Source organism: Poecilia mexicana, unplaced genomic scaffold (genome assembly GCF_051168715.1).
Source record: "Poecilia mexicana isolate PSO_F unplaced genomic scaffold, ASM5116871v1 scaffold_14, whole genome shotgun sequence".
Taxonomy (NCBI): Eukaryota; Metazoa; Chordata; class Actinopteri; order Cyprinodontiformes; family Poeciliidae; genus Poecilia; species Poecilia mexicana.
Genome location: NW_028263383.1, coordinates 2,059,764 through 2,080,222, shown reverse-complemented (window position 1 = coordinate 2,080,222; position 20,459 = coordinate 2,059,764). Strand labels below are relative to the sequence as shown.

General features: G+C 40.2%; 3 protein-coding genes across 6 annotated transcripts; 1 reads left to right on the top strand and 2 right to left on the bottom strand.

The window, feature by feature from the left end:
* The first annotated feature begins 627 nt into the window (after nucleotides 1-627).
* LOC106922165 (uncharacterized) lies at nucleotides 628-14,482 on the top strand. Of its 3 annotated transcripts, none has more exons than XM_014994367.2 (9): nucleotides 628-787; nucleotides 1,272-1,303; nucleotides 1,392-1,482; nucleotides 1,633-1,710; nucleotides 11,576-11,668; nucleotides 11,764-12,819; nucleotides 12,898-12,960; nucleotides 13,105-13,207; nucleotides 14,095-14,482. In XM_014994367.2, exons 2-9 carry the CDS (start codon nucleotides 1,294-1,296, stop codon nucleotides 14,197-14,199), a joined length of 1,599 nt encoding a protein of 532 aa, XP_014849853.2. In that variant the 5' UTR covers nucleotides 628-787; nucleotides 1,272-1,293; the 3' UTR covers nucleotides 14,200-14,482. The 3 variants fall into 3 exon arrangements, with proteins under 3 accessions (XP_014849853.2, XP_014849852.2, XP_014849851.2); XM_014994366.2 differs by having other exon boundaries at nucleotides 631-787; nucleotides 1,173-1,303; XM_014994365.2 differs by lacking the exon at nucleotides 628-787 and adding an exon at nucleotides 819-1,087 and having other exon boundaries at nucleotides 1,173-1,303.
* On the bottom strand, nucleotides 2,596-8,984 carry LOC106922166 (uncharacterized). The gene is made up of 2 exons (XM_014994368.2): nucleotides 8,682-8,984; nucleotides 2,596-6,201 (listed from the first exon to the last, which is right to left on the bottom strand). Exon 2 carries the CDS (start codon nucleotides 6,193-6,195, stop codon nucleotides 4,900-4,902), a length of 1,296 nt encoding a protein of 431 aa, XP_014849854.2. The 5' UTR covers nucleotides 6,196-6,201; nucleotides 8,682-8,984; the 3' UTR covers nucleotides 2,596-4,899.
* A 9-nt stretch (nucleotides 14,483-14,491) lies between the features above and the next one.
* On the bottom strand, nucleotides 14,492-20,459 carry plp1b (proteolipid protein 1b). 2 transcript variants are annotated; one of them, XM_014994370.2, is made up of 7 exons: nucleotides 20,249-20,459; nucleotides 18,213-18,399; nucleotides 17,963-18,119; nucleotides 17,567-17,744; nucleotides 17,233-17,306; nucleotides 17,049-17,114; nucleotides 14,492-15,283 (listed from the first exon to the last, which is right to left on the bottom strand). In XM_014994370.2, the coding sequence occupies exons 1-7, from the start codon at nucleotides 20,250-20,252 to the stop codon at nucleotides 15,212-15,214; spliced, it is 738 nt and encodes a 245-aa protein (XP_014849856.1). In that variant the 5' UTR covers nucleotides 20,253-20,459; the 3' UTR covers nucleotides 14,492-15,211. The 2 variants fall into 2 exon arrangements, with proteins under 2 accessions (XP_014849856.1, XP_087868678.1); XM_088012552.1 differs by lacking the exon at nucleotides 20,249-20,459 and having other exon boundaries at nucleotides 18,213-19,022.

Genomic DNA, 20,459 nt, shown 5'->3' with positions numbered 1-20,459 from the left:
AGGGAGTAAGATATGAAGTTACAAATATTCTTCTACTTCTACTAATATCCACACCTGGAAAACATTGAAATAGGAGATTAAACCAGGCTGTGAGCTCTTTTTGGATATAAATTGGCATAGCAGGTTCATTCAAGTTTAGTAAGATGCTTGGCAACAAAGATCCCTGCGAGTTATCTTCACTCGAATGCCGTTGAGTGAAAATGATAACGCAAGTGTCCAATAAGGAAACTGATCACAGTTTCAGTAGTTCCAAATCAGGTTTTTTCTGATTCCTGAAATCTTGGTAAGTGGAACGGTATGTTTTGACACAAAGGTTTTGCTGTAAAACCAGAAGAAAAACAAAAGCAAACAGCTTCCTGATTGAACGTAATACAGCGATGACAGGTTTACAACTTGCTGTTTATTTTTCCGCAATAAAGTCAGTGAGTAAAGGTAAAGTAAACCAGAACTACATCTCTGCAGTGATTTAAAACATTTTCAGATTCTCCCACAGCTGAGGTGATGAATGATAAGCAGTGCTTACCTTTTCTTATCAAGAAAGAGCTGCAGCAAAAAAATTTTAATGGATAACTTTGGAATGTGGCTTTCCAAACACGAACTAGAAAGAGTAAAAAAAAAAAAAAAAAAAAAAAAAAAAGATACACCTCTCCAACATCCAACCCTAGACGCTCACAGGGGGTGGAATCTGAAATGACAGGTTGTGGGTGGGGAGGTGGGAGTTAAAGTATCACTACCAATCTGCCACAAGGACACAGAGGAGACTCGACGACCCAGCTGACTCAAACAGGTGAGAGCACAGTCTAACGAAGACTGGCCTTTTTTTTCCCCACAGTGGATTTGATCTTGTCTCTCTGACTTGTTTGTGCAGCCAGGCCTCATTAGAAAGTCTAAATTGGCTTCGTTTTCAATGCATAGCAAATTTGACCTGGTTAATTGGTGCTGGCAGATCCTTATTTAGATTCATTATGAGAGATTAAAAACGAAGCACAGGTCAAAATGTTAACAGCGCCTCAGAGGGAAGACAGAGAAGATGCGACAAGATCTGACAATGTAAATAAAGGTCAAGGTAGACATCTGAGAGGAGATGGTAAACAGATCATACACTTGTTGATGTCAAGTTGTGGTCAGGGTGAAACTTGTTAAATAGCAATTCGTCATTTCTTTCGATGCAGGTTGACGATTTACAAGTCGCGGCTCATTAATCAGCTCAGGACAAACGTACAGAGTACATCAGGCTGAGTTCATTTAATCTCATAAGAAAATCTCCTCAGGTCAAACGTCGGGAGAAACATCATGTCAAAAGGCAAGTCGCTCAACGTTTAGGAATGTTTTTTTTTTAGACAAATTATAAATATTTCCCATTATCGAGTATCATGCTTTGTATCTTTTAGACATTGACAGAAATCAGGTGCTGCAAAACATCAGGGTGCGAAAAGCAACCAGGAAGGACGGCTGGTGGATCCACAGTTCTAACAATGACAAGTGAGTAACGTTAAACCAGTAATTTGCTGCTAGGCTGCAGGATAACTAAGCAGGCAGCAAGATGGTTCATTTGTCCAACTTTGTAACAGAAATACAAGTTGTAGAAATGATACGTTAGAAGTGATAACAAAAACATCTCCTGTCCCTTAGGGTAGTTTCTGAAACGAAACAGGAACCTGCGCCAGCGACAAATGATTCACTGGTCCAGTCGAGGATCAAAAGATTCCAGTGAGTAACACAAAAGCCGCTCAGCTATAGCTAAAGATCTGATCCTATCTGCTTATTTTAAAAATAATACCACATGTATAACATCTAACCAACTTGATTAACCAAAGTTACTCAAAGTATTAGGTTGTATGTGCAGTAAATTAGTCATTTTTTCTAGCACCTTTTCTTCCTCTTAATGTTTCATTATTATTTCTAGATACTGCACTTTGCAAAAAAACCTGCTTCTTGTTGTGTTGCTCAAGTTGACGTTGTTCCAAGTGTTGCATCACCCTGAAGTAATTAAAGTATTCCAGTGCTTCAGGCCCAACTCACCGTCTCAGACTTTAACGTACATAAACATTAACTTTGTCCATCAGCTGCTTCCCTACAGACCTACAGTGTGAAAGTGACCTGGACTTTAATTACTTCACATTGGGCTAAATATATACTGAACCATTTTCTGCCCTTAGGGAAAACCCATTTGCAGCAGAATGAACAACAAAATAATTCTTCTTAAAGCCTAAATGATAAATCACTGTAATTGTCAATGGTTTACCAACCTTGAACACTGAATGAGCACTGCATTTTAAATGGTAAACCGAAAAGCTTCAATTCAAAGTAAGTGATTGTGCGTTTACAATACAGAAATTCACAACAGAAATGACGAGTTTTTGATGTGTGTGTGTGTGTGTGTGTGTGAATAAGATCAATTATTTTAGCACCAATCCTTGTGTCAAGATGTGATCCACAGAGCCCCTACAAGGTTTATGTATAGAGAGCGTATACATGTAGAAAGCTGCACAGTACTATTTTTATTTATGGCAACGGCTAACGAGGCCTTTCATAGAACTTGTAAAAGGTGCAATTTTTTTCACACACGCACACACACATACATACACACGTAAGTACATTTTTAAAAAAAACATTTTATTTAAATCATCTCCCTGAGAACATGCTATTGGGTCCATCCTTCTGTGGTAATAGCAAATGGAGCATGCAGTGTTCGGATACATTCACTTAAAACACTTAAATTAAGAACAAAATACTGTGGTAGATTTCAATTGGAGAAAAAATAAAAACTCTGAAAAGTTGCAAACACACATTTGCTAACTCTCAAATAACCCCTCAGTTGGGTCTGCTCTTCCTCTGGTGATGAGGATGAGCTGGATTATTATACCGCATCATGTGTCGTGTTGTTGCCACAGCATCCGAGCAGCCTGAGCCGTGGCAGCGCCAGCCTGAGCGGCTGCATTCAGAGAGAGGAGACTTGAAGATCTGCTTGACCAGCCCGCCCACTGACAGCTGAAGAGGCTGCATCTGTAATTATGACTGCAGACGTGGGATGGCACATCTGTCAGCGCGGCTGCAGAGTTTTAGCTGCTAAATAACTGGCTGTGACACGTTACGTTTGCGCCGGTTGCGATATGAAACAGCCGACAGTTAAGTTTCTGCAGTGGACGTTTGACCTCGTGTCGCTTTGTTTAGAAGCTTTTGAAACGTGTTGGAGGCTGTGTGTGTTTGTGCGTTTTAAATTTAAATAATAGTCAAATCAAAAACCCTGAAGAATCGGGGACCATAGGTAGAAAAACGTTAGAAAACTAGAGTTTCTCTGCTCTTTAGACGTATAGTGGAGGCCACATTTATTGGTACAGATGGATAAAAACCCTTAAATTGGATTCACGCAATAGGAAAATATTATAAAAAACAAACAAATATTTAATGTGACCGCATCCATTCAGTGAGAGAGAGAGAAAAATCACATAGGGCCACAATTACTGGCACCCCTGCTGTTAACTCTTTACCTCATCTTTTACCAACACTGAGCTTTCTACCACAACATCTCCCCTTAAACTCGCATCATGCATAGGATTCAATTTTAGGAAGAGAGATGGAAAAGAAATGACGTAGTTTGTGCTGAACAGTTTTTGTGTTGGTTTGGTTTTACACTGCAAAAACAAGAATTCTTGATCTGGTTTCCAAATACTCTTGAAATAAGACGAAACTCACTAGCAATAACTTTTCAGCACAAAATAGGAGCTTGTTTTAAGTCAATAAATCCTTAAGATTCATTTAAAAGTACTAGTGAGAAGTTAAATAATCTGCTGGTGGAGCAAGACATTGTAACTTATGATATGGGAAAAAAGTCTTATTCCACTGGCAGATAATTTCACTTATAGCTAGTACTTTTTCACCAATATTAAGGAATTATTTACTTTTAAAAAGCTCCTATTTCTTGCTGAAAAGTTAATTGTAAGTTAGTTTTGTCTTATTTCAATTGTATTAGAATATTTGCAATTAAAAAAAAGACTAGGTGTTGTATTTTTGGACCCATTTTCAGTTTCTTTGATGCTACGCACTCTGACAAGGTTTCCAAGCCTTTTGACAGTGAAAATGACCCACAGCATGACAGATCCTCTGCCGTGTAGGCTCAGTCTTAGTCTCATCTGAAAAAAAAAAGCACAACTCCCAGCAGAGTTTATGTTTTAGATAAAAGGACAGAAAAGGCTTTTTCTGGCAAGCATGCAAGCAATTGGCTTGCAGATAGTCTGTAATTGTTGTCATGGAGACTCTGTGACCTTAAAATGTCACTCTGCCGCAGTTTTCTTACAGTAACACTGTAAGCTGCAGTGTTTCTTGGCTTATGAAGAATGCTATCTCGTCTGTTGCATTGTGTCACATACAAGCAACAAAACCTAAATAAAAATGTAAAATACATTAAAAAAAACATTTTGTTGAGAATGGCCAATTCTTGATGGCGTAAAGAAATGTATTCCAATTTAAATGGTGATTTTCTTAGTTCTTAGCCACTGCAGCAAAAATGTATCTATTAAAGGTGTTTTGTTTTTATAGTTTTCCAAGAGGTGCCAATAAATGTGGCCGCACTGAATTGTCCCAATTTACCTTAACTGGCTGGGAGGTAAAGTAGTGAAGCATTGTAACATTGGCATTGAACACAACGCAGGAAACTAATTAAATATCAACACATCCCTTTATTCTGGCCGGTGGATAAACAGAGCGTCCTGCACGGAAGCAGGGGGGTGGTGCGGCGTGACGCCCCCACAGGACCGCAAACCCACTCGGCATCTTAATGAGCGGGACTAGTCTGAGTTGATTGGGTTTGGCTGAATTATGCGACCAGTCACGGTTTCCTCAGGAGGACCGACCCCGCTCACCTCAAAGGTACAGACAGTTTGATGAATTGGTAATGAGCTAGGAGGAGGGTCCAGGTGCTGCGTGCTCCGCTACAGAGTGCATGCCTTCTGCCGATTTTAACAAGGACTCGCCAGCAGCGGGGTCGATGCTGTGTGAAGGCATTAAATGAACCTCATTAAGCGCGTAGTGGTTAAGCGGAAAAATGCCACATTTCCTAAAACCTTCCTTCACAATCCGGACACCTTCCTCTTCCTTTGCTATCTGATACGTTCTGTTCAACACTCCCGAGAACTCCTTCTTGCTGACGGCGAAGTGGCCGTCGGCGTCGCCGTCCCCGGTGAGCGAAGCGAAACGCTGCTTCAGGACCACGAAGAGGCTGGTGTCGAGCGGCTGCAGGATGTGCGAGCAGTGGGGAGGCAGGCAAAGGAGGATGACGCCCTCTTTCTGGGCCGACTCCACCACCTCCAGGCTCACCGGCGACTTGTGGCCGTCAAAGATCAGCAGCAGAGGACGCTCCTTTGCCGCATGGAGGAGAAAATGTTTGAGGAACCACTTCTTAAAGAGCTCTGAGTTGACGTAACCAGATTCTGACCACCCATAGAGGGCGTTAGGTGGGCCTTGCGTCTTGTAGCACACTCCTCCTGGATAGGCCTTGGAGTAGATAACAAACGGAGGAATGTCTTCTCCAGCTGCGTTGAAGCAAGCCAGGACAGAGACGTGGTCCCTGGGGCTTGGCGCTGGCTTGTAGCCCAGACTCGTGGGCTTGGAGAGGACAGCCTTCCTCCTGCCCAACTGGTAGCCCGTCTCGCTACAGTTGTAGATCTGGCTCGGCGAGTCTCTGAGCCCGTGTGTGTCTTCGACCGTGCTCAACAGACGAAAGAACTGATCCACCGCTTCCTTCCTGACACACACTGTCCTCCCACGCACAACATTGTCTGCTGGCTGAATAGTAATGTTCTTTTCTTGCCTCTTTCGAAAATTGAGCCACCACGTCTGGCCCAGTTTGGAAAATGCCACCCTCCGGTGCTGCCGCTTATAAATGGACGATGCGAAGGACACTACCTGCTGCTTGGTAAGTGGGAATCCATGCTCGGACATGTATAAGGAGAACTCCACCAGCAGCTTCTCGTCTGCGGAGGTGATGAGCCGAGCCGGCCCGCTGCGGCTCCCCGGTGTCACCCGTCCACTCACTCTGTCTCCTAGCGAGGACTTAGGGACGCCAAACTCCTTGGCCGCCCGCCTCACCGTGCACCTCCCAGACTTCACCTCTATCAGCGCTCGCTCCATGGCCTCCTCCGTCCATTTCTTCTTTTTCTTGCGCCCAACTTTGTCAAGATGGTTTCTGGACGGCATTTTCTTCTAAACAGACAGGCAGAGGAAATTCAGGCTTTAAAGATTCACTTCAAAACTGTGAATTAACCAACATAAACATCATTTAATGTACTAAGTACATACAAGTGAGTAATAAAATAAAAATATATGGTCATTTATACTTTTGGTATTTAAGCAGGGATTTTCCCGGTGTACAATAAGCCTGGCGGGCCACCAGGCTTTACTTGTGCCCCCACCAGGCTAAGCATTGCTTAATTAAAGACTTTTTAAAACGTTTGCATTTTTTAAGGATTTATCATTGAAGTTCAGGTATTAATCTTCCAATCTTTCAATAACACATAATGATCAAGTGATGTTTTCAAATTTCCTGTCAAATTTAAACATTTTTTAACTTAAAAAGACGACGGGCCGCTGGATGATTGACTGCCCTCGCACCCAACCACTGGACTTAAGTTTTCTGGGGGGAACCTTGTTTAAGATGATTCATATTTAAATACTTTCATTCTTTCTCTAATCATTATCATTTCCATAAATAACAGTAATGATGAAACTTAACATTTTAAAAATGAAAAATGACAAACGTAAGAATAATAAAAGTATTTAACTGGTGATGAAAGCACTTTCTTGAAGCGAGAAGATTATTTTAAGTCTGTCAACCTCTCTTACTATTTTCACAAACCTTTTTAAGAAACAGGAACAGGTTTTGACTGAGGGTAACAAAGTGGCTTAAGGTCCAATTTCAAACCTATTCTTCTTGACTAATTATTTTATTGTGTGTTGACAGAACACTTCATCTCTTGAGTTCAGGAGCCTTTTTATGTCTGAATAATTCATAGGTGAGAGCTAAGTGACTCACCAAACAAACTAGGGCTGCACAAAATTAGGAAAATATTATGGTAATATTGCTGAAAAAAGCAAAGAATATCCATTGCACTTATCCTCCTTCTCTTCCCATAATAATTTTCTGTCACTTTTCATCTGCTTCAGTAACTCAGTTACTTCCACAATAAAGTAGGACAATCCATAAAATATTCAATTCCACAGAAATATTCACATACCGATCGATGTCTTATCTGTTTTTTTTTTATTGTTATTCTTTATTTCTGCAAAAGAGAGCGATTTAAATAGGCGAACATCACAATTAACCTTGTAGCACTGATTGAACAAAAGGAAAAAATATATTTTCTGGAACAGTATAAATGTTAGGACACCCACCCACCTAACAGTTGATGTTTTCCCCCCCTTCAGTTTGAAATAACTTCATTGAGATGCTTCTTGTAACCACCTATCAGTCTCTGACATCAGTCTGTGGAAAGTTTGCTCCATTCCTCACTTTCAGTGATTAGTTTGGGGGGTTCTGGCTTGTTACAGTCACCCATCAGCTTCTCTCTGAGATTAATATCCGAGTTCGATTTTGCCCAGGACTTTTCATTTCCTGACTCTGAACTAAACCTTGGAGGAGTTGCAATACGTTTTGGGTTATTGTCATGTTCCAAGGTCCAGATCTGCTTCTTCCTAAAGTTTTTGACAGATTCTTGAAAGGACCCAGTGATACAATGAAGAACTTATGGTTAACTACGTGATGGCAATTACTGCAGAAAAGCATACTTCTAAGCTTTAACTGGTTTATGCCAAACCTGTCCTCCGTTCTGGTGCCCAAATAATTCAGGTTTAGACTCATCCAGAGAATTTTTATTTTTTACAGAAACCCTGGTCTGCATCTAAATTTCAGGCAGGACTTTGCTTTCTTAAAGACAGCAACAGTTTCCCCTGCACACCTCTCCTGTTCAATATCTTTAGTCTTTTATAACACCAAATGTTTTTAGTCATAAAAGCTATAAGAAAGGCTGGTTTGATCAGTGCTGTGTCTAAATATAATATTTACAACAGGGGACCAATAGTACATGTTCCACATTTATGGAAAGGGCTCACTCAGATGGCCTCATTCTACAAAATAGTTTCCTTTTGTAACATTTATAAGATTTATTTAGTTTAAAAAAATCAAACAGAAATACACGTTAGTGTAATTTCTTTAGTTTTTAAACTAAAACGTTTAATTTAGTTCATGTTTATGAAATATCTCCTTTTTTCTGGCACTACACATTTTATTTTGTAGCAGCTGAGGCAAAACTGGCTCTGAACTAAAAGGGTTGCTGACTACTTCACGGACATCGGAAGACGGAAATTTCAAACGCTTCGTTTTTCTTATCTTCTGTTTTCAAGACCTAAATAGAATTTTATACGTTCTAAATTTGGTTTGAAAAATATTTAAATGTGCTTTATTTGTATGTTGTTTTTTTTTGACAATATACACTGCATAAAGCAGTAGCGACAAAATCGATTCTCCTTAACTTTTAAGAGCCCGAAAGCATCAAAATACACATGCAGAGACTCCAGTGAGATTCATGATGGAGACGTTCAACATTTGAAATTATACTTTTTCTTATATATATTTTCTGCAACAAAGACGTCTTCTTGCGACTCTAAAATTGTCAAAGCGTACTTACGGGCCAGGAAAGATCCTCGTAATATTGTTATCTGAAGAAAATTTCTCCTGTGTTGGTTTCTCCGTGATGAAACGTGAACGCTGCTGTTCGTTAAGTACGATGCTGTGCAGTCTGAAGGCTTCTGAGGTAGTTTTGAAGTTGACAACATAATAGTTACAGTTTGTTCATTCAATACTGACCGCTACTTCATCTCCCAGCTCCAGAGACACAATAAATAATATATTATATAGCAGGAGTAGAGCCATTTCTTCTTCCCCTAGCTTAAGACTGCTACAGCAAGGAGCGCAACCGGAAATAAAGTTGGGTTATTTTCAAAACAAAAGTACTAAAGCGACCATTACCAAAATAAGTGCCCAAAACTTCAGAAATTAAAAAGTAAAATCAATAGGGAAATATTTTCAAATTCAGAGTTTATTTTGTTACCTTTTATTTAACCTATATAATTAGGTTGGATATTGATTATATTTTATGTAATTATTATGTAATATGTAATTATTTAGAAGAATTAACACAATACTTTAGATTTAATACATATTTGCGTTCTCCTACTTATTTTCAAAAATTGTTTAATTGTGTTTTTATTTCTGATGCTTTTAAACCATTATTTTATTAATTAAGCTTTTCTCACATGTACTTTGTCACATGAAAAAAAATATTTAATGTCTGTCTTTGTTTGTTTATGTATTGCTTATATTTTTGAAATAAAACTTAAACAATTGTAGTTTAAATTCATTTATAGTTAACATAGAACATTAAAGCAAACAAGCTAGTTAAACTTGAGCAGGTGATAAAATGGTTTCTATATGTACACCAAAAAGTGAACATATCAGCAGTTTTCCAATGATGGAAAACTGCTGATAAGCAGTATGGCGATTGAAATTCTTGGGTGAAATCCAAGTTTTACTCTGTTTCTTTTTGCTGTAAATAAATAATTTAGTTTGGTGTATTTTTTTTGGCAGGAATAACTTTCTGTACAGCTTTGCATTGTGTTGGAGACTTGTCTTATTATATATGCTCTATATAGTGTCCAGCATATTGATTTATTGATTCCCCATGTTTGCATGTCTCAGTTGACTGTTAAAAAGCATCATCAAATGAGACATTTTTCCACTGTCTTCTGATATATTGTTACATAAAGAGTAAGCCATTTGCTCCTGTGGCTTTATGATGCTTTGTCCGCGTTTCATTCAAGCTTTATATCCATAGTGGGTAGCCGCTACTCATTTACCACTCTCCTCTCCTGTTCCACAACAACATGTCCTGTGAGAATTAAGCTGTGAACAAACACTGTGATGATATTTAAAGCAGAATTTATTAGTTATGGAGCTCATATACTCACTGTGTTTATCTCCCAGAGCAGATTCTTTGTGCATATTTCTTTTGCAAATATACATCACTACTTGGCTTATATTGTAAAAGAGACAACATTATGTCCTGAAACCCCAACAAATACACAAAAACGTCGACTGTGTCTGGCAGTAGAGCCTATAAATGTGATTGCAGTTTTGAGTTGGTTTGGACCTCATGGAAATGTTCCAGAGATTCGTAATATGAGGTTTGAAGTGACAAAGTTCACCTTCGGTTGTGTTTTTTACTCTGACCTTTTAACATCAGACAGCGTAGCATATGCATTGAATTTTAATTCAGAACAAGCTGTGCAATGTGAGTCGGTTCCCTTTGTGCATCTGCAAAATCCCGTTTTAAGGGATGATGAGAATTCGTTGATGAAGTTCTAGTAAAGATGTTGTATAGTCATATATTACTTGCAGTAGAGATCTTTCTGCATAATCCAGATTTGTTGGTCCTACTTGACGTGTTCAGAAGGAGTGATGAAGCAAAACAGATTTCTAAAGATTGAAAACAACTATGGTTTTGTTGTAGAAGCTTACACAAACATTATTTTATTGGCCTTTAAGCTCTCTTTATTTTGCATTAGGTGGTTATTTATTAAGAAGACAATTATTACTGTCATTCATGGGAGGTAGAAGGCAGTGTGCCCTCCAAGGTCTTCTTGTGTAAAATCACATACTGAAAACAGAACGTGGTCAAGCATTTCCAAATGGAGTAACTCTCTTGTATAAAATTAAAATAAAGCAAAAAAAACACACAAAAAAAACAAAAAACAACTAAATACCAAACAAAGATCTATGATATTTTTGCTTTCAATTCCGTTTTACTTATAATTCTGTTTTCAGTTTGTGTTTCACACAAGAAAATGATTGGTGGTGCACCACCTCCAAGCTCCGTTTCCTGTGTAAACATATTTGGCATCTAGGCAAAGATAAATGAACCATGAAAACAACTCAGGTTCATACAACAGCATAAATAGATATGAAGTGTTTTAAATGACTGAAGTCTGCTTTGGTCTTAGCTCCTTGTGGATTAGCCATTAGCTTTAGCCTCTAGATTCATGTAATCTGGATTTATGCTGGAAGAAAAGATGAACCTTTAAGCCATCAGTATACAGCAGATGACTCTTATAAAGTCTACATGTAGTGAATGATCAGATAAACCTATATATAGATATATATATATATAGATAGATATCACAAAGGAAGATGCTTGATAATTTGCCTCCTTTCATAACTTTCTGTTTACATAGTTATTCATTTCTTTAAAGATAATCACCAAATGTAGATGTGAAAATGAATTAGATTTGCTATATTGCTTTTCCATAAACCTCCATGATGTTTTTTCAGATCATCATCTTGAGTTAAGATGATGAAATTCTGCTTTCATCTTTGCTTCTCTCCAGTGAGCTGTAATCCAAACTCCCAGTGTACTGAACTTTAAAATAAGGTTCCAGGTTTCTCAGCTTTTACTTTTACTGTAAATTGTCATTGATGCTATCAGAGGAATTTTTCTGAACGTTGTCTTTCACCTCTTTGTTGTAGGCTTCCAGCTAATCAGACAAACAATGAAGCTGATTCTATTAAACCCGATGATTCGACTGAGGAAACAAGAAAAAATACCACGAGAAATACAAAGTTAGTATAGAATATCCTCTTTTTAACTGTGTTTGCAAAAATGCTGCATATCTACTGTATTCTTAATTATCAACAAATATCATGCTATGTTACAGATGCCAATCACCATCCAAACAGGCACAAGAGCAACAGCCAGTCATAAACACAAACAATGAAAAGAAGGAGGTGGAATTAAAAGCGCCAGCTGGCGAGTCCAATGTGGAGCAGAACGGGGGGGATGTTAAGGTCTCTGCAGATGTAAAAAATGAAGAACAAATCCAACCAGCTTCTTCAACAAATGGTAACGTTGATGCAGCAGAACCACCATCTGCCCATAAAACTGCAGAAGTCAAAGAACAAAACCCTGACACTGACCCTACAAATGTAGATGATCAGGTTTCCAGTGATCTTTGGGTGAAATCAGGTGCAACAGGCACTGCAGAGATTCCCGCTACACCTCAAGAAGCTTTGACTGAAACAGACACAAGTAGTTTGGAGGATGGAGGGGAGACAGCATCCACGCAAACTACAGAGGAAAGTGGAGAGAAATCCCCGCTACCTGCAGAAGAAATTGTACCCGCTGCCTCTCCGTTTATTGTGAAGGAGTTGTCGGAGAACACTGCTACGCCGGACGAAGACATTCCTCCTCAAGCCAGCGTGGAACCTAACGTGCAGTGTGAATCTGTAAGCAAGTCACCTGCTCAGCCTAGAAATGAAACACCTGCAGAGGCCAGTTGTGAAAAACATCCCCCAGAGCAAGTTGACAATGAAACTGTTGAAGCTGAGGCTGAGCCGGAGGTGGAAACCCCCGATGTTGATAATGCAACACCCCGTGAGGAGGCTCCTCCGCTTAACAGCGTGCAACCAGTCGCCTGTTCTCTTCCCGAGTCACACGATGAAATCCAAGCAGCTGACAGTAATGTTGTTGAGCAAAGTGTCGAGCCGTCATTTGGAGATGAAGTACATTCCTTGGATTTGAACATTGAAGATGCTCTTAAACCTGTACCGTCTGCAGATCCTGAAGCTGTCCAGGATAGTTCAGATTTCAGACCCATTGATTTGACAGATGCCCTGCATGTGGAGGCACCCCAAAAAGAATCTGTTCCTAAAACTGAAGCTGAAGAACAGCCTCGTCGAGAGGAACCTGATCCCCAGCCTGACGATGCCAGAGTGTAAGCATGCTTTCACAAATAGTAGGAACATGACAATAAAACACTTCATATTTATTGATGATTTTTTTTTTTAAATAGTTCTGAAGGCCTTCAGAAGCCTGCAGAAGAACTAAATTCAACCCAGCTTCCTAAAATATCCAGGTGGGTTTTCAATAGCTCATGTTGCATCTCTAAGCTTTAGCATGACTTGGCATTCTTTATAGAAAAATATGAGGTGTTAAAGTTATAATTAACACTAGAAGCTTTACATTGTGAGGTAATTCAATGTTTCCACATTTATTTTAGCGATGGAACCCCTTTCTGCTCTTACTGCAACAAAATAATTGATGGGAAAGTGAAGATCATTTTGAACGAACCGCCTGTGGTATGCCATGAAGAATGCCTCAAGGTTTGCATTTCTTTGCATATTTGATTTTCTTAAAATACAAAGTATTCATATCCATAGACTTTTTAAAATATGTCATAGGGTTATAACCACAAACTTTAACGTATTTTATCGTGATTTTATTTCATAGGCTGCACAAAGTAAGCTAAAACATTCTCCACACAATTTTTGATGTAATTACAACCGCAAGTATTTTGGGGGTATTTCTTTACTTGCTTTAAACATCTAAAAACTAGTTTGGGCTCATTTCTATTTTCAAAATAGTAAGCTATTTTGGGTAAAGGGTGTCTAAATATAATTTTTTGAGTCTTGCTGCAGATTCTCAAACCAATTTAGGTCCTCATTTTTACATAATATGTTTCGGTGAGAGATATTCCATCGTAGCTCTGAGCAGCACACCTGACAAACTTACTTGTCCTTGCTAAAGCAAAGCATTACTACAGCATTACTACAGCAGTCACCACGCTTCACCATGCATGCCGTAGGGTGTCGTTTTACTGTTAGTACTCTCAAAGATTTCCTGTCATTCCAAAAAGTTAAAATTTTGTTGTAATCAAACCAGGAGGCCATCTGACACACGTTTACTAACCCAGTGGTTAATTAGGTGACCTCTGATTAAAACCGGTTGCAATGCATGCCACACATATCCGACTTTTACTTGCAAAACATTTTTGAACCATTCATCTTCTTCCCTCCACGCTCAATTAAACACTTACTTTGTGTTGATCTGCAGCATAAAATCACCATAAAATACGTTGAGATTTGTGGCTAGAAAAGGACAAAATGTTTAAAAGAGGAAAAGGCATTGATACGGTTTTCAAGGCAGTGTGTGATTGAAATAATAACGCTTATCATTACTTAATGTTAACTAATGTTTGTGTGTTCTGCAGTGCGACGTTTGTGCTAAGGCCCTGGGAGAAATGCCGATCACCATGTTCTCGCTTGGCAAAGTGATCCACTGCCTAGACTGCTTCGCAAACGCGCTTAACTTTTGAATTCTGCTTGCGAAAAATACTTCCTGTCACCAAGCTCACAGTGAATAATGTGCTCTCTGAGAACCTCCCCGGTTTTGCCCTTGATCTGTACACTGTTCTACCGAATGTTTCCTTTCACTGAAAAGGAGGACATGGTGTGATGTGACGTTTAAAAACCGAGCAAATAAAAAGAAATGTACACACTGCTAATTACCGCCGATGTTTGAATGAAATTGCTCCATAATCAGCATAAATTATTTTAATGCCATGTACAGGATGTGATTAAAATAAAATTACAATCAAATCCCTTGGATCAAATCAATCATTTAATTAGCCTCAATTACAAATAAGCACACACAACACTGGTCAGCTTCGGAGCAGTTACTTAAATATCGACCTCTCTGTTGCTAATTTTAGGTCATCGTGAAGACAATTCCTCACGTTTAAGAGAAACAAAAATAAAAATAAAACGCACAGCAGATTTCTTCTGAAGAGAGAAGCTCCAAGAGAAACTTTGGTACATTCAGCTTCACCTGCTTTAGACTCGTGACGCTCATGGGCGAGTTGGAGATAATAAGGCAGCAGCAAAAATTATATTCAGAAACCAATATCTGCACCAGTAAACACTGTACAGGAAGCACACAGTTATGACTTGCAAAGCAAAGCTGTTGTTGCTCTTAATTATTCATGAAACATCATCCGTCACAATCAGCTCCAGCAAAGCCTCACAGAGCGAATTAAGAGAGAGAGAGAAAGAGAAAGAGAGGCAGAATGAACAACAAAGCTAAGAGAATCATCTGAGAGGATGACTTGTGAAACAGGTTGGGGCTCATTACGGTGGGTGAATTATCTTCCTCTCTTTGTCTGATGTTCATACATAACAGTAAAGAGAAACATTTGTCTGTTATCTGGAAAAAAGAACAAAGAAAAGAAAAAGGACGGCAGATGATCCAGGTTTGAAAAGTTTCTGTTTCAAGAAGGCAGGACTAAAACCTGGAGTTGGACGAGTATCTCATAGCCAGATGTGAAGCACTTAGCGAATTCCTTTCCTGCCCAGGAACCGCAAGACTGCGTAGTTGTAGGTGGTGGGAACCAGATACAGAATCTGAAAGAAGAAAGGCAAGGCAAGGACAGACATGAAACAGCATTCATATTCTACATACTGAGAGTGTATAGGGTTCAGTAAAGAGAAACTGAGCGAAACAGAGACACTGCAATCTTTGGTTCCAGATGGTTAGAAAAAGAAATGTGGATGCTTTCTACTCAAAACTTCAAAAATTGATTGGAGTATTTGTTCTTGATGCCTGCGGCAATAATCAGGTTTAAAGCTTCCTTGTTATTTTACATAGTTGGAAAAAATCTAAAACAGGAACCAGATGAATTAGAGAACAGGTTTCCAACTAAAAGCAAAGACACGCAGGGGAAACAGCAGCGCAATTTAGAGAGGTCGACTAACCTAAAATGCATGTTTTATGTCTGCGAGAGGAAGAGTGAGTACCTAGAAAGATCCCACGCATGAATGGGGAAGACATTCAAACTCCATGCAGAAAGGCGCTGGCCTGGATTCAAGCGCTCAGACCTTCATGCTGCAGGGTATATGACCTTGTTTACTGAAGTAGGTCCAAGATACATTTATAGTTCCTGGGCCTAAAAGTGAGTGCTTCAAACTCAAAACTCTTAGTGATATTTGAAGTCATATGGAAACACTTCTTGAATTGTCAGGTTCTGTTGACAGAATCAACTAACAAAGACTGTCTGGCAAACTCTGCCTGACCAGACTTTGCTATAAAACAATAAAGAAGCCCGGCGCTCCATCTAAACAGTAACAGAAAGACAAGATATGACTGATTTTTAAGCACTGTGATAATGGACTAACAGCTGGTAATGAAGCCAAAGTCAGCATCTGCTTCAGACATCAGATTTAAATAGATTTAAATCCCATTTAAATCTAAAATACTGATCAAAAACAAGAACTGTATAAGTCTGTTGAGATTAAGAGTGAGATTACGATGAAACCTGTGTTACATTTGTAAAAACATAAAATATAAGCATCCTCAGAGATTTTTTTTTATCAGCATAACTCTATGGCATTTGATGATTATAAAAAACAAAACATATAAACCAGCTATAAATGTGCAATAACTTTCTGGAGTGATTAAAGAAATTGGAATTATTAGTTTCCCCCTGAATTTTGTTCATTTTCATCAATCAATCAAGTCGATCTGTATAGCACCATTCAGCAACAAGGCAGTTCAAAGGGCTTTACATCATAAAAACACAAAAAAAAAATCATAAAAACAGCAGAAACCAGTGAGAAACATTTACGTTTCCAAAAAAATGCCATCATCAAAATCTTCAATACACATCAAATATGTTGGTTAATGTTCTACTTATTATTGTTCAAAAACAACTCCAGCAACTCCAAACAGGTGCGTTTTAGTCTTGATTTAAAGGAAGTCAGTGTTTCAGCTGTTTTGCAGTTTTCTGGAAGTTCGTTCCAGATTTAGTTACAACCCTGCCATTTACATAGAGGTTTCTATGAAGACAGCTGTGGTCCACAAATCATAACAGTGACCAGCCCAGATGAAACACTTCAAAACAGGAGGCATGGAGCAAACGGGTTAACTGTCTCTCAAGGCTAAATATGTGTAACAACAAAAACGTTGCAGCAAATCAAGTGAGTATTATTGTCTTTGCCCTCTCTTGATAGCATTTGCTTGAAAGTATATCTTTGATTCATCAAAATGAAAATGCTAATACCCCTAGTAAGATACAGATTACTCTTAATGTCTGTACAATACGCCACTCTTTAAAAAAGAGAGACTCTGCTTTACATTTTAAGCAAAATCAGTAACATAGTGAGTCCTTACCAGCGCCAAAAGGGTGACTCCAGCCCCTGCAAATGTGGCTATGTACAAGTCATAGGTGGTATGGAACTGTAAGAAGCAACAAAAACAATTGGTTTGGCTTATATTTAAATAAAGACTTTCTCACAAATGCATTCCAAGCATGCAGCATCAAACAAACATGAGTGATCCCTTGACAATAACTCACTTCGCTGGTTTTGCAAATAGCCGCCAAGGTCATTCCACAGGACTTGCCCGGCATCGCATCCCAAGGAAGCAGACCTGAAATGAAAACATGACGTGAGCGAGGGCTCTCCAGCTAATGCTGAATCATGACAGGGCCGTGATGCATGAACGCTCCGTTTTACACGCAGCAAGTCAGAGACACAGCGATGAAGAATTATCTCCATCGTTTCATAGCAAATTCAACCATCAGTCTCATGGCCACTCCCCGTCGATTAATCCCCCTTGCTCCCAAGGACACATTAACACGCTCGTTGGTGGGAGGGGGGATGCAGCCAGTCATTGTAGGAGAAACCCACCATACTGCCTTGCATCCATGCAGATCCAGCTATGCTGATTAATGCTGGGGGTGGTTTCAGCCAGGATGTTGATGTTGTGGCAGGTGTGCTCCATGTTGAACAGAAAGAAGACCGGGATGGCCGAGAAGGCAAACACCGCCAGCCAGATGAAGGCCAAGATGTATGTGACTATAATGAACTGTTGAAACAAGAAGGTTATAGATTAGTTGCCTTCAGGCGCTCAGGTGTCGGCATGAAAAATGTGTTTTCGTTCAAATTGGTCATCAACCATAATTAATCATTCTGATGGGAGGGGGGAGATACAGGAACAAAGAGGGTTTCATTAACACAAACCAGCATTCAGCATCTCAACCTGACGTCATGTTCCTCCCCTACGCCCCGCCTCCCCCGACTCACCGTCAGACTGAGGCAGCGGCCACACTGGGTGCTCCTGAACTCCCCAAAGGTTTGCTTGACTGCACTTGTGGTGTAGAAACCCTCAGCCAGAAGCAGGATACCATAGAGGAAGAAAAATGATGCCAGCCCATAGATCACGAACTGGAAGTATTTGATACTGGGAAAGTTACAGGGGTTGGGGAAAGTCAGTCAAATGGAAAACGAAAGCAACATTTGAGAGCTCTTACGAACTTTTTCAAGTATAACTCACAAAGATGCCATGACCTCAAAGTCCTTAGGGTCACGGGCAAAGTAAGTCTCGACGAGTTCCTCCGTCTGGGCCAGCGCCTCATGCCCACAGCCACAAAACAGGGCCATGCCGGCGTAGCACAGCAAGGTGGCCACCAGGGACGGGTAGGGCACTGCCCCAATGCACCGGATACAGCAATCATAACAACCTGAGGGGGCATAATATATCAGCACACAGGCGGCACATACCGCACATATAACCACACAACACATCAACGTCACTGCAGCGGGGGGCTCTTTCACCCCGTTGGGGAGCTATGAGGAAGGTCTCTCTCTGGCTGCACATCCATGAGCACGTGTCAAAACCCCCACAAAAAAAGCAACAGAAAACAAGGAAAAAGAAACATACAATTAGACAGCAATAACAAACAAGAGTTCAAGCAGCGTCTTCCAACAAAGCGTCCAAACTAAAGCAGTCGCCGCCGCCGCCGCCCTCACAAACAGACTTGTGCACGTCTTCCGGGTTAAGCAGTCGTGTTGAAGCGTTTAGCAAATATCCAAGGGGTTAATAATAAATGCATTGCCAGAAATTGGATAGAGAAAAGCACCTAAGGCTTTGCAAAGCCAGTGTTGTCTGACCGGAAACATTTGCTGCCTGTGATGCCGTGCTCTGCAACAAGAAAAGGTCCAGTACCAAGCAGTGATGTACAACGCTGCCTACGAGGTTACGCTACTGTACAAATATTGCGACGCTTCTGCGCTGATTTCATACGTATGTGACGGCTCTTCTGCTTGTGCCAACTCCTCACAGCTTAGTCCCAACTAAATCTGGCCCGGCCCCTCTCCCTGCGATGGTCACAGGCGTCACCGGGCCATTCAGGGATGGTGGTGAAACGCTGGCTTCACCGGGGGGCCCGAAGAAAGAGCTTCTCTTTGTGGTTCGCGGGTACAATATCCATTGTGTTCGGAGAGATCGGAGATGAACAAAGGGCAGTGATGTCAAACAAACAAAAGGCCATCGTGACACCAGAAATGGTGTCGTACGTGATGGCAGAAGGGGTCACCGGGACCGTTTCAGCACCACTGGCTGCGTGTGACTACTCCGGCTATCCACAGCTGGCTGAGGCTGGCACCGAGTGTCAGTGTGGGCAGGGGGCTGGGCTCAAAGGTTCAAAGAGTGGGTGGCAGGAAAATGAGCAGAAAGGGGGGCAATCCAAACAGTTTCCCAACAACAACAACAACAACAACAACAAGATTCAGCTTTACAACAATTACACAGGAAATCCTGCAGATTCTTAAATTTGTATGTGTGGTTTCATAAAAGTCTTTAAAGGGTCCTCAAAGCATCTGTGTTTTTAATGCAGAAAAAGAAGCCACATGTCGAGCTAATGTTTTCCCAAATTACGAATCGTAACAGAAGGAAGCGCAATAGTTTCCAAAAAATAATAGTGGCGGCATGTAGTCTCACACAAGCTACTGCAAAGGAGTTTGGCAAAGAATGCCACCATTGCCTCTGCTTAGATTTCATTCAACTGGATCTCACATTAGTTGCAATAAATATGCAAAGGTTGTTGAAAACAGCATGCTAAAATAAGCACACAACTTTTCTGGAAGTAAATGCAAGAGATCTCCTTCCCATGGGTGACCAGGCATGGACTAAGCAAGATCAGATTTACTCCCCCTCAATCTCAGACTCTCTGATTTGACTTTGAATTATGCTTCATAAGATCACTGGAGGAGATGAGGACCACTTTCTGCACTGAGAGATAGTCCCCACTGAGCACTTGTGGTGTTTTCCATTAAGTCTGAAGTCATCTTTGCTTACTGAGCTTGAAAGGTGATCCAGCTGTAAATGAATATTTGAACCTAAAAATGCGTTTACATAGGTGAAAATTGCAGGGATGATTTGTGAGCACGCTCTGCCCAAAGTGCAACAAAAGGTCAACACGGTGTCCAAAGACATATTAAAAGGCAACATTAGCAAGTTATTGAAATTCACAGTTTTCAAATCCCATTAATAAGAGATGATAAGAGTTATTAAAAATTCTGTGCACTCACCCATGTCCAGAAAGAAGAGCGGGGATATTGAGGTTTAGCTGGACGGCTTTGTGACTGATATGAGGATATGAGAAGTTATTCCCCGCCACCCTTATATGAATCTGACTCGAGCTTTTGTCTCATCAACAATAGATAGAGCACATCTCCCCGAGTCACATCTTAAAGTCACAAAGTCCCATTTCAGCTGCCAGTCATTATTTGTGTAGCCGCT

Bases quoted from the DNA above. Each gene is read 5' to 3' on its own strand.
- plp1b (XM_088012552.1), bottom strand. From the start codon at position 18,463: ATGTGTTGTGTGGTTATATGTGCGGTATGTGCCGCCTGTGTGCTGATA. The intron at 18,120-18,212 runs GTGAGTTATACT...TAACTTTCCCAG, and splicing joins TTTGAGGTCATGGCATCTTT to TATCAAATACTTCCAGTTCG. The intron at 15,284-17,048 runs GTAAGGACTCAC...TTCTTCTTTCAG, and splicing joins GAGTCACCCTTTTGGCGCTG to ATTCTGTATCTGGTTCCCAC.
- LOC106922166 (XM_014994368.2), bottom strand. From the start codon at position 6,195: ATGCCGTCCAGAAACCATCTTGACAAAGTTGGGCGCAAGAAAAAGAAG.
- LOC106922165 (XM_014994367.2), top strand. The intron at 12,820-12,897 runs GTAAGCATGCTT...TTTTTTAAATAG, and splicing joins CAGCCTGACGATGCCAGAGT to TTCTGAAGGCCTTCAGAAGC. The intron at 12,961-13,104 runs GTGGGTTTTCAA...CATTTATTTTAG, and splicing joins CAGCTTCCTAAAATATCCAG to CGATGGAACCCCTTTCTGCT.